Source organism: Folsomia candida, unplaced genomic scaffold, assembly GCF_002217175.1.
Source record: "Folsomia candida strain VU population unplaced genomic scaffold, ASM221717v1 Fcan01_Sc006, whole genome shotgun sequence".
Classification (NCBI taxonomy): domain Eukaryota; kingdom Metazoa; phylum Arthropoda; class Collembola; order Entomobryomorpha; family Isotomidae; genus Folsomia; species Folsomia candida.
In genome coordinates, this window is record NW_019091198.1 from 7,507,280 (window position 1) to 7,520,604 (window position 13,325).

Here is a 13,325-nt window from a genome sequence, read left to right on the forward strand (position 1 = left end):
TGAATCTGCCATATTTTTGGAAAATGCATTGATCGAATGTGTATCATAAGGACTCCTAAAACGTCGGAGGGGTAGATATCATCGAGGCGTATGCAAATGCGATGCTAAATTTCGACGCTACGTGTAAGTGAAGGCTTTTGAAGATGACATAACTAACCTTGTTGCTACTTACTGCGACTATGGGACGCTTTGGGATGGGTGAATTTGGACGCTTTGGTAATAATGCGACGACGTCGTCTGATATCTCCTGCACCTCCACCACAACAATGCAATGCACTCCCATTCATCTTCCTCTCACTCGCTTTCATCTCATTGGGGGATATTCCAGTTGACTTTACCAAGTATTTAAAGGCCCTCACCATTAAGCTGGTCACCTAGTGTCTGTACACCAACGAGTGCGACTACCAATTTTGCATATACACTTTTGCAGTTCGAAATATTTCCGAACTTTATTTTTTCATTAATCATAAAATACGGAAGTGAGTCGTTCCGAAAAGAAAATATAAAATTCAATACTCTCGAACTTATCTTTTTGATAGGTTTTTTAAAAATTTGAATCATCATGCGTAGCGCAGTTATCGTAGTTATTGTCCTGTTCGTCGGAGTGGCGTTGGCAGCTCCACAGAAGGAGCCGGAAGAGGAAAATAAGGACAAGGATGAATCACAAGCCGTAAGTATTTCAAAAATTGTTAAGTTTCTTAAAGGGTTCGGAAACATAGAGAGTAAAGCAGACGCACAACCTTAATTTTCGATTGAGTTTTTGATTTATCTAAAAATTACCAGTGCATACATATGAATCATGATAAACAAAACTTGCATAGTAAAGCCAAACGTAGACACGAATTTACTCATTAAAGCTTCATCTTCATCATCATCACCACTGCTACCACCCCCCAATAAGTTTGTTGATTGCTATTGCGTTACAATCAATAATTTACTAATTATTTATTTATCCAACATTCGAGATAAGAATTTTGCGAACTAAAGAACGCACAGCTTTGTCTGAATGACATAAAAAAATGTAGGACCGGCACTTAAAGAGAAACGATAGACATGTCTCCTTCATTCTGAAGACGATTTATTTTGTTTTATGACAAATGAATCTGCCCACCCTTGCACAAGTAGCGTCAAAAGTCACACGTTTTGTTTAGTTAAACTGTGTCATTATTAATTGTCGTTAGGTAGAAGTGAAGGATATTTACTCACAGAAGAATCCGAAGTTGCACAATTTATGCACCTTGAAATTGTACAGACTATTAAGTCCCCTCCACATGCATGCATGAATTTAAGAGCACGAGTTTAATATCAACCCACCTACCTTCGTTTCGTTCGCTATGTGGAAACGATGCATTGACCGAGGTGAATGGGTAGTATTTAGGAGAATGTGATTTATTCGAATCTCTAAAGACTCATACTTATACATGCACAATGGAAAAGTGGTGGAAGCAGAGAATCTTGAGACGGACAGATTAATACTCAATAATAATAAATACAAAACGCATCTTCTGAATGACAAGTGAAGAGGACGTTTTCATTCAAAAGTTTTATTCTTATTGCTGAAGCTGCTTACTTGTCTCGTCTTAATTGCAAACATTTGCTTCGCGTTTGCATACTTGCAGCATTTACGGAGAATCTTTAGCTACGTGGACTTTAGATATTTGCATATTTATTCACTCCTCCAAGCTTACGTATAACTTGCTACATAAGTTTGCATTAAGGCTTTTGATTTTGGCAATATACTGAACAATTCACAATTCTCAGCCTTAAAGTAATCAGGATTGGACTCGATCCATAAAACAAATTTATCAACTGTACATAAAACTTTATTTAAACACCGTCTTGCTAAGTAAGTTAGTTAGTCATAAATTTGCGAATTTAGGACTTCATATAAAGACCAATTATCAACCGTCTTCTCGCCTACGATTCACACAAGCAGTAAAAAGCTGACTGCAGTAAAGAGGCAGAGTAAACCAGAGGGAAAGTGATACGGATGATGGAGTAATTAGTGTCACATTTCCCACTCGTCTTCACATTTGTTCCCTACTTGTTGCAACCAGCTCGTCCCTTTTTACGTCATTAGCTAAGTAAGCACGCACGAATTATTAATTTCGCCAGTTAATGCACCGTAATGACACACCAAAACCACTTCTGTGATATCAATCACACCAAAATGCAGAGATGCAGCAGCAGCGTATTCATGTTCTCTCCTCAGAAAATGTGAGGCTGCAAATGTCCACCGTGACAGAGGACTCTAAAACTGCAGCATTGTTCAACTCCGAATTAGATCACTCTGTGTGTCAGCTAAGTAATGTTAGGCGTGTGATAGATTTGCAGTTCAGTTCAGAGATTCATTCTTTACCTCCGCGTGGTTCGTCGCATTGGAGAAAGTATTCAATATCTCCAAATTTAGTCAATTTCCCATTAAACCCTCGAAAAGAAGTAGATCCAATTTGTCATCAGGCTGATTGCGAAAGACAATTGAATGCATCTCTGTGAAGATTTTTGATAAAATATCCTGTTCAAAATTGTGGGTGGGTAGCACGTAACGTAGTTATGCTGCATAGTAGATATTATTGTCGTCTGAGTGTGGATGTCGTACCGTGCGGGGGGCTCGTACCTAGACCAATGTAGCGTTTAATCTCCCAATCATGATACTGGGATTAACGTCGTAAATATTAAGTCTGAGCCATTGATGTGCGTACCGTTGTTGTAGACAAATTTGGTCATGGGTTGACAACATTTTGATAATTTGAGTTCCGTGAGTGTGTGGTATGTATGATGATTATCGTTATTATTATTATTATGATATAAGAGGATGGGACCATTGTGACAATATTCTCTCTTCTCTACATACGTGATAAATACACCCATTTTTGTACACTCAAGTGGACTAAGATGGTCCAAATTTTATACTCAATTAGTAGCATGGCAAGATTATTGGGATGGGTTTGTTACACAAAATATTGAATTTTTACAGACGTGTGCATTGCAGATCAAGCATGAAACTAGTGAACATTGAAAACTTTGTAATTATTTGAAACAAAAGGTATCAAGTGATTATTGGATTTAGTCAAAAGAATCGCGCACTCACTCCTTGGCAGCTTCCTTTCGACTTGAATATCATGTACCGACGCATATAACAAACAAAACATGCCTCCTTCACAGGGTGTAGTGTATCATATTGTTCTACTAAAGTCGGATCTTAACTCAAACGGCCAGATTACATCAAGTTATGTCGCAACATGCATGATACTGCTCATAGTTTGCCAATATTAACCAGTGAGGGGTCGTGCAGGAAGTTGTAAGGGCTGATTTTTTTTATATACCTACACATGGCATGACATGACATGCATAAGGTTTCATATCGCCCGATGGCATCATCATAAAATGGTAATAATAGACAACACACTTGATCTCTTTTACACCACTTAAATATCATCCACACTAGCGACGTAGTAAAAGAAAAACGTCTGAAAATATCATGTATTACATACCTATTTATGTACATACCTGAGTGAATGCTTCATTGTTCACCCTTTTAAAAACTACAGTCAGGAATTATCTCGAGTAGAGTAAAGTTAGTTGGGTAACCAATTTAGTGTTTTACAAGGAGAATTAGAATGCCAGCCGCCAGGTAGAAGAATATTCATTGCATAAAGTACATACATCGCATATGCATGCAATCCATCTCAAAGATTTCTTCTGTAGCACATGGCACACAATCAACATCAACTGTCAAGCATAATAAATGAACGGATATTATTATCTTGTAAAAAGTTTTTTATTTGCGGATACGGGAGACGCCAAATCCTCTCTCTGAGCATTTTGTCGAGAGTGTCAATTTAGAAAATTTTTCAAGTACCTGATTTTTCTTCTGTTTTTACAGTACAGCTACAACTGGGGGGTGAACGATGCCGAATCTAAGAATTATTACGGGGAGGAAAAGTCATCAAATGACGCGGGTCGTGTCGAGGGCAAGTATTACGTTTGGTTGGCGGATGGTCGCCTGATGACCGTGAGTTACTATGTCGACGGTGACTCCGGCTTCGTCCCCACCATCACCTTCTCCGACCCCAACTTCAACCCACCAGCCGACGCTCCACCAAAGCCCACGTGATTCCAGCAACTTCCTAAACCACCACCGAATTTGTTTAGAAATACACTTTTATATTTCTTCTCTCACTAATTTAGCTACCCATATTTTTAGCATATTGCTTTCTTGTTATTATTTTTGTACGTCTAATAATCATCAACCACTTGTGAAAACTATGTTAAAACAAACACAGTACTACATTCTTTCATTTCATTGCGCAATGTTAACAGATTTGGCGAGTTGTGTATGTATGAGGACGCACATGGAGTGAAATAATTACCATCCACTCATCATCACCAAAGTATGCGCTTGGTTGGATTAATTATTTGTAAGGAAAACTAATTATGGATGAGTGCATATACACGATGGATTGGCAGGGGGTGGGAGGATCATGTCGTCGATTATATTTGTAGTCGTACATATGTGTAGCACTACTACCAAATCAGTATAATTTAGTGTTGGGATTGCACAATGAAATCAAATCAAAGTAGCAAAATAAAAATCAATCAATCAATTAAAAACTTCATTAATCACTTTTGATCTTCTTCTTCATTACCGGTGCTAGAAATTGCTAATATGTGTCGTATTGTCCCACTCTGTTCTTCTAATACCAACATGCGTATTATTTGTATTGACTACAATGCGTTATGGTTGGACTCGCTCTGCTTTTTTACCGATGGCGATATTCATTTTCATAGAATAATAGATGCCGATTCATTTTCTTGTTTTGCTGCTAGATTTAAATTTAACCTATTCTTTGGACGCCTTGAGTTTATGTAGGATGGAAATGTATACCTTGTATAATTACGCAATCAATGGCAAAATCTGCTTAATTGATCCTGACCAATATGATATATTATTTTATACACAATGTTATTCATAAGTCTCAATTATATTGTGAAACCTTTTTTGTTTGTACTCCTTGAAACAAATGATTATCACTTATTACCAAATCTGTACGAAAGGAAATATTTTTTTGAGATTGAAATAAACGGTTTAGTTTTGTAAAAACTTTGGTGTTGAGTGACATTTTTTTGAAGCATTGATCAATTGGGGACACTGCACCAAATTCATAAATGTGTGCAATTCATATCAGATCATCTGCATTTGGAACGACAAAAAATTACTTTGCCATGTAATTACTGACCTTGAGATTTAAAAAGTAAGGATTCAAAAATACGACAAAAATGGAATGACTGTCGTCTTAGAAGTGATACATTTTTGGAAATCTTGATAATGATGTCGTTTGGCGTGCGAACATATGTGCAAATGCAAGTGAAGTATAAAATTAGTTTCGCAACCTAAATTATCCCATAAATATTTAATCACAAGATTTCAATTTTACAATTTGAATTAATTGAAATCTGTTTAAAAACTAGTGATTTCGTACGTTTGTACCTCATTGCGTTTAGTACCTTAGACACCCTTTACGAAATGTGCATTAGGTTTTATAGATTGTCGATAGACATGCAATGCCATTTTCATCGTCAAAAAGTCGACAAAAATGTCATCGTGCTCATTCAATTAAGAGCAACGATTTGTTATTAACTACAATGCATCATTTTCCCCAACCTCTGATATCGCATACTGCATACATCCATTTCCCATCCAAGATTATGCATCTCCTCCACAACGAATTGCATTGCATTGCATTGTGATGCGTACAAAAACACAAAGTGCTACAGAATAGTTGCAACTTTTATCTAAAAAGAGACAGATAAGCATCACAGAACAGAAAGAGAAGATCCCAAACAATACAAAATCTGTGGAAAATTATCAAATTGTGCAAAATATTAACCCTGAATCACGACTTGGTGAACAATGTGAGCTGAACACACAATCCCCCTGCACTACTTGCATACGTACATATTACAACTGGTCAACTTGCATAAATTGCATTTCGCAACACATCACAAGCAGGGTTTTTGTATGAATTGAAAAATTCAAGTATTCCCATTGAGGTGAAGATGGGAAGGGAAACGGTAAAGCAAATGGAAAACAATTAGCGTGAAGGTCGAATAAAGTTGAAAGATCAGTGTGCCGGTCAGAAATTACAAGCTCTTTAAATGAACAAATACTAATCAAGAGTGAGGAAGGCCAGCAGACAGCGCGGTAGGTTTTCATGAAGCACATTACATTAAATGCCCATTGAGGAGGGGTTGTTAGCTACCTAAGTAATCGCTCTCTGCGGTTATCATCATCATATCACTGCTTCTTCTTCTTCCCATTGTTTTTGCTCCACCACCTCAACCACCACCTCAACCGCTGCTCTTATGACAAGTGACGCAATTTGTGATTCAGAAAATGTCTCGGACAATTAATTAAAATCTCACTCAACAATGGACCTTTGCTCCTCACGTTGGTAAATAACTGAGCGAACAATGTGCAGCAATGTAAATAAAATAAATAATTGCTGGACCACACTGCTTACTTTTTTTGTGAAGAATTTGTCATTATTATTGAAGACATGTATTGATTTTTCATCACTCCAAAAAGTATTGAGTAGCGCTACTAATTATGAGCGATTAATTTACTATTTGCGCAATAAATATCGTATTTACTATTTGCTTTAACTTGCTTGTAAACTGCACGACTAATTTGTTTTCGTTTCCTTGTTGCTGAATGAATTTTGATTGCATCGACACAATTAAAACTGGGTACGCGTAATTCAAGATTACGCGAGCGGCGTAGCCGCGAAGCGTAATCGCAATTGTATGAGCCTTCCGGAATCGGAAGGCGTCATATAGAATACGGGTAGTAGTACGGATATACAGCCAGGAAGGTGGCTATACGTGTAAAGATAAAGAAAAGAGGCTCTCTCTCTCCAGCAGCACGTCGTCTCCTTCATTACGTTTAAAGTAGAATCCGTTGAGAAATGTATTGGGGTTGGGTGGGGGGGACTGACGCCTTCCGATTCCGGAAGGCTCATGCATTTCGCCTACCTCCATCTATCGGCGTCATATAGAATACGGGTAGCTGTTTAAAGAATTTCGAAAACGGATAACAGTACTGGGTTATGTTAAATAAAAACAATTTATTTTAATACTGCCGTAGCGAAATCAGTAACATCATCACAAGTTCTATTGTAAAATTTACCGAATATTTTAGACTTTTTAGACCACCCAGCGTTATTATATATAGAATTTATATTAACACCTTTTGAAAATGCTTTACTAGTGGAGGAGTGTCTATATGAATGAGATTTATAAATTGATGTATCAACTCCTGAAATATCTAGAAGCTCTATCAGCCAATTTGATATGGTTTGTGAGCATACTTTTTTGTGTGGTTTAACAGTTGAAATAAATAACTGATTGTCCTTTCTAATTTGCTTAGTGGCATCTAAATATGCTTCAAGAGTTGATTTTACACATAATTTCTTGTTACGTTTGTATGAGGGGAGAACAATACATGGTTGGTTCACCCCTTGATCAGAAGATTTTAATCTTGCTGGTACAAAAATTCTAATTATATCTTTAGAGTATTTAATATTTTCTACAGAAATAGCGGCTAAAGTTTGGACTCGTTGTCCTGATACTAAAGCCAACAAGCCACTTAATTTCAGGGATAACATTTTTAAGCTTAACTTTTCATTATTTTCTAAAGAATTAATCTTATTAAGAACATCATCAGCATTCCATGTATGCGAATATTTAGCAGCCGGTGGCTTTAGTTTACGAATCCCCTTAATTAATCTGGTTACAATAGGATGTTCACCGATATTATAGTTATCAATTTTTGGTAACAATAAACTTAAACTACTTCTCGCACAATTTACTGAAGAGTAACTAAGCCCGGAATCGTGTAAGTGGGCTAGGTAACTTAATATAATATCAATTCTCGGAGTATTACAATTATAACGTTTTTCCTTACAATATTTTATAAACTTTTTATACTGTGTATCATAATTTGCCCATGTGGTTTTCGAACAAGAAGCTGCTAATAATTTTACTACATTTGGTTCAAATTGTGAAAATTTTTCTTCCAAACTTTGGCTGCCAGTAGTGTTGTTTTGAGTGACAATTCGTGGGGCCTATTAATATGCAAATAAACCATTAAATCATTGCTTGGTGGCAGTTCAATATAATTATTTTTGCATAATTTCAAAAATAGCGAAAACCAAGGCTGAGCCTCCCACTTAGGAACCACCACAATCCCAGTTGCATCATCAGAAACAATTTTCTTAAATACTCTACCCACTAAACTAAACGGTGGAAAAGCGAAAAAGAAATATGTCCATTTTTGAGAAAAAGCATCCACGCCTTGACATCCTTCACAAGGATACCACGAATAGAACTTATCGCATTTTGTTGATAGATTAGTAGCAAAATAATCAAATTGTGGAACACCAAATTCTTTGCAGATTAAATTATACGATTTTTGTGAGAGAGAAAAGTCAGAATTGTCTACAGCCATACGTGAAAGTTCATCGGCTAAAAAGTTATCAATCGTTGAAATATAAGAGGCAAATAATATTATATCTCGACTTTCACACCACTGCCAGATTTCACGGGCTATCTCATGACATTGACGGGAACGAACACCTCCATATTTATTAATATAAGACAATGCGGTTGTACTGTCAGTTCTTATTAGTAATTTAATTGAGGACCTGTTTACGAAGGCTTTTAATGCATTTTGTATAGCTTTCAGCTCAAGAACATTAATATGTAAATTTAATTCGGCACCTGCCCAGAAACCTCTAGTTTTATCTAATTCCGAATGTGCTCCCCATCCGGAAAGTGATGCATCAGTGTACAAAACTTGGTCATAAATATCGTCCCTAATTTTTACTGGTGTTAAATGTTGTTTGTTTGTCCACCATAATAAATCATTTATCGCCCGAACTGACAAGGTTACTTTCGCGTCATAGTTTCCATTACTAATTTTTAAAGCTGCGTTTTTATCAATTTCTAACTCACGTATGTATAATTGAGCATAAGCCACGGCTGGAGTGCATGAATTTAAATATCCTACCAGTTCTGCCAATTTCTTAATTGTGTTTTGTGGTTGTTTAATCCAATGCTTTACAGATTTTATAATTTTATCTTTTTTGTTGCATGGAAGCTCCAGCGTCTTGTGAGTAGAGTTAAAAAGTAGCCCCAAGTATTTTACTTCCTGTGAGGGTAAGAGTTGAGACTTTTCTAAATTAACTTGAAAACCTAAATTTTGTAACCAGTCCAAAACTATTCTTGTGTATTTTTCACACTCTTGTTTATTGCTACCCATAATGAGTAAATCGTCTAAGTATGCTACCAGCATGATTCCTCTACTTCTCAAATAGGATAATAAAGGTTTCAAAATCTTTGTAAATATTCTGGGCGCTGTTGACAATCCAAAGCAAAGACAGTTATATTGATAACGTTCACCATTCCATTCAAAACAAAGATATTTTCTGTCATTTTTTGAAATGGGTACTGAATGATAAGCGTCGCGTAAATCAATCACAGTCATATAACAATTAGTTTGCATCATATAACAAACTGTCCTATAGTCCTCCATCTTAAAATGAGTGACAGGTAAATAGGAGTTTAAACTTTTTAAATTAATTATTAATCTATATGATCCATCTGGCTTAGCTACGGGAAAAATTGGAGACAGAAACTGTTCCTCATTTGGACTTACTTTTTCTACTGCATTAATTTTTAGCAGTTTAGTAATACACATGTTTATAGAGTTTTGTTCTGTTTTTGTAAATTGTTTCTGATGAGGGACTTGTGACTGTCGTGGTTTATACAAAAAAGGTATCTTATAACCTTTAACAATTGACAATACATGACTACTATTGGTTATTAGCTTCCACTTTTCAATATATTTAGATATAGCACCTGCATTTAATACCTTATCTACTTCTGCTGGTATTGCTGGTAATTGTTGTTGTTGGACGGGAATCGGGGATTGTACGGCCGGCCTCGCATTGCTCTTCGAACACCCCGGCGAAACTGGCCTCGGAAGTTTAAAGACTGGCCGTAATCTTGGTTTGAGCTGAATCTCGTTGGAGGATAAGGTGCATACCGCATTCCAGTTCCACGTTGGAGTAAATTTGTAACCGTTTTTGAATTCTTAATAGCCTCCGGTAAATTATCTCCGAAAAGGTATTCACCCGGAGTTGTTGAGCAAATTGCAGCGTAATTTGGCGAAAGTAGTGGCTTTATTGTTTGCATGCGTTTTTGATTGGATTCTCTGAATTCCATTGCTGACGCTGTCGCTCCGTCCAGACATAGCTTCAATATTGTTTCACTTATAGCCTTTGGGATTGCATTTGCTGATTTTACAATTTCATCAGATATTTTTGTAAAGGCAGTTAAACTTTTTGACCCGAATTGTTGAACATATTGCATCTTGGCATCGCTTGTTTTTATACGATTTGGGAGCTGCGACCATAATTCTGGGTTAACCTTTGGCACATTCAAGAATTTGCAATTCCCTGGTGTCAATTTGCTCTTTAGTTTGTCCACTGATTCTTTTGTAGTTTTTTGGGACAATATTCCGGACATTCGATTTACAACGGCAGCATTAACCTCTGGCCCGAAAGATTCATCTTTGTCTTGAGCATTCAAAATATCCAAAATTTCAGGATTTATGTTATCGGGGTCTGCGCTTTCTAATATTTAGAACAAATTTTTTAGAACTCGTTTAGTAAAACTTTATAAAAAGGTTAAATTGTGGTTTGTACCATTATTCTGAAGTAGATCACTAAGATCAGAGTCATCTCCAAGATCATTAACGCCTTGATTTTTTAAATCTGTATCTGAGTTCGTACTGGGGGGTGTGACAGGTTTATTTTTCTCCGTCTCAAAGTCTTTTTGAGATTGAAAGGAAGCTTTCAGCTCGTCCAGTTCTTTTTGCAATTTTGCGAATTGAGATTTAGACCTTTTAGTCTTTTTCTTGGTCTGGTCATTCTCGTCAGATTGAGATGCCATAATTAGCTATGAATAATTCAAAAGTACTTTAATTTACTTTGTATAAAGTATTATCTTTGCTGAACAATGCAGCGTTAATAATCGGCTGAACTATGCAGCTATATATTTGCTGAACAATGCAGCTTTAATTTGCTAGTTAACTAGCATTAATTGGCTGGACAATGCAGCTATAAATGGCTGATCTATGCAGCTTTAATAATTGTTAACCTCCTTTGTACCAAAGGGGTTGTGGGTTCTAGAAATTTTTTGAAATGAATAAACTATTTGTACCAAATAGTTAGCCCACATTTATAATTTGGATAAATTATCTAACTGTTCTAAAATCTCGAAAAAACTACTTCATATTGCCCACGGATTATACTTACCAGTTTTTAAGATGTACAGAGTCTGAAGTTCAGTCAAGTATCTTCAAAAAATTTTAGTTAATTAAAAAAGTTGGGGAGAGAGCTCGTCACCTTCCTGCTATATTTTCCGTAATGAAGGAGACGACGTGCTGCTGGAGAGAGAGAGCCTCTTTTCTTTATCTTTACACGTATAGCCACCTTCCTGGCTGTATAACCGTACTACTACCCGTATTCTATATGACGCCGATAGATGGAGGTAGGCGAAATGCAATTCGCTACCCTGCCCTTTGATTATTTTTTGTAAACTTTGCCATCACTTTTCGTCATGTGTGAACGGAGGTATGAATGAAAAATGAATGAATGCGATTAACCATACGTACCTGAGCTTCTTCAGCCTGCGATTATAATTTTGATGCAACGACGACCTACAAGGATTTTTATATATTGTGCATTCAATGAAGATGTGCAATTCGACACACTATTATTTTGTCGGTCGACTCAATGTCCAAATAATGTTTTAGATGTACAGATGATTTTACGGTGTCCATAAAAGAGCATCTCTGTCTCACTAATTGAGACAGAGATGTCCTTAATTATATTAGTTTTTTCTCCATAAAAAATAAAATCGTCGTTATCACTAATTTGAATCTATTGTTAGTATTGGTCTAACGAACCAAATAAGTTTTCTACTACATACATATGCAAACTATGATATTTTCAGGTAGAGTGGCCTCCAGGACGCAGTCAAATATGAGCACTCACGTATAATTAAAGTTTCACATGGATTACAAAAATTTATTTAAGGCAACGTGACATTATTCCATTTCGCTTCCTTCTAAACACATAAGTCTAGCCGACAGTCATTGATGTAATTGCCATATAAGTACGTCTATCCAGTAATTGTGTCCTATATTCAATTTTGGAGATGGGCATAATTGTAAATACATCTGAAATCGTGATTGCACTAGCAAAAAATGAGGGTCATTTTCAGTTTAGCCCATGCAATTTCTAATTCAAATTGGACTTTGTGGACAACAACGGTGTCCTTTGATGCATACAAAAAATGCATACAGTGCACCTTTGTTAATGTTCTAATCCTAAGAAGACGAAGGAATAGGACGACACGCGCCCTTGAAGAGGATTCCACATCTTGCATTATTGTAATTGTATGTAATTGAGTCTGTGGTTTTATGACATTTCACAAATTCAAACCCATCGGCTCTGTCAATTACAACGATCTGAATGAGCACGATAATTCATTCATTATCGAGGTACAAATAATGTCAATTATAACAATCTCTCTGAAACCTGTTGACTCCTGACAATGCTAATGTTGTACTTCTGCAGGCTAACATTGTCATTCAAACATTTTCAATTTAAACCTATAATGCTAACTCATCCGACGGGGTGCAATCGTTACCACAATCATTCAAAAGTTAGCCATGGGTTGCAAATTTGCTTGTAAACCGAGATGCAATTAGTGGCAGTATATTTATTTAGATGCACAAGAGACGACTCATAAGGAGTTCCCTGTGTCACATTTGCAACCACTTTTTCGACAACAACGCAAGTATTATGTTATGGAGTCAAGGCTTAAGTGTTAGATGATGACCAAGATATTTGTAAACAGTGAGAGATGGTCAATTGTTGAAAAATATGAAATATGCAAGTGAAGGGCTTCTAATTATTAGCAGTGGCATGCTGTGAAATAAGTGAATAGGACGATGAGATGAACAATGTTTTTATTTCAGGCCCGTCTACAGTCTACGTACACGTATGAGTAATATCACGAATAAACAAATGAGACAGGTTTGAATAGCTCTTTATGATGAAAATGATGATTATTTCGGGGAAAAATGAATGAGACGATTTTTACCTAAAATAACGGCAATAAGCAGGAACAATGGGAAGGAGTAGAGTTCTGAATGGTGATAAATTATCTACTACTTTAAATTATGCTCAAAT

General features: G+C 36.3%; 1 protein-coding gene across 1 annotated transcript; it reads left to right on the top strand.

The window, feature by feature from the left end:
• Positions 1–360: 360 nt before the first annotated feature.
• LOC110851013 lies at positions 361–5,104 on the top strand. The gene is made up of 2 exons (XM_022098638.2): positions 361–670; positions 3,887–5,104. Exons 1-2 carry the CDS (start codon positions 563–565, stop codon positions 4,115–4,117), a joined length of 339 nt encoding a protein of 112 aa, XP_021954330.1. The 5' UTR covers positions 361–562; the 3' UTR covers positions 4,118–5,104.
• The last annotated feature ends 8,221 nt before the right edge of the window (positions 5,105–13,325 follow it).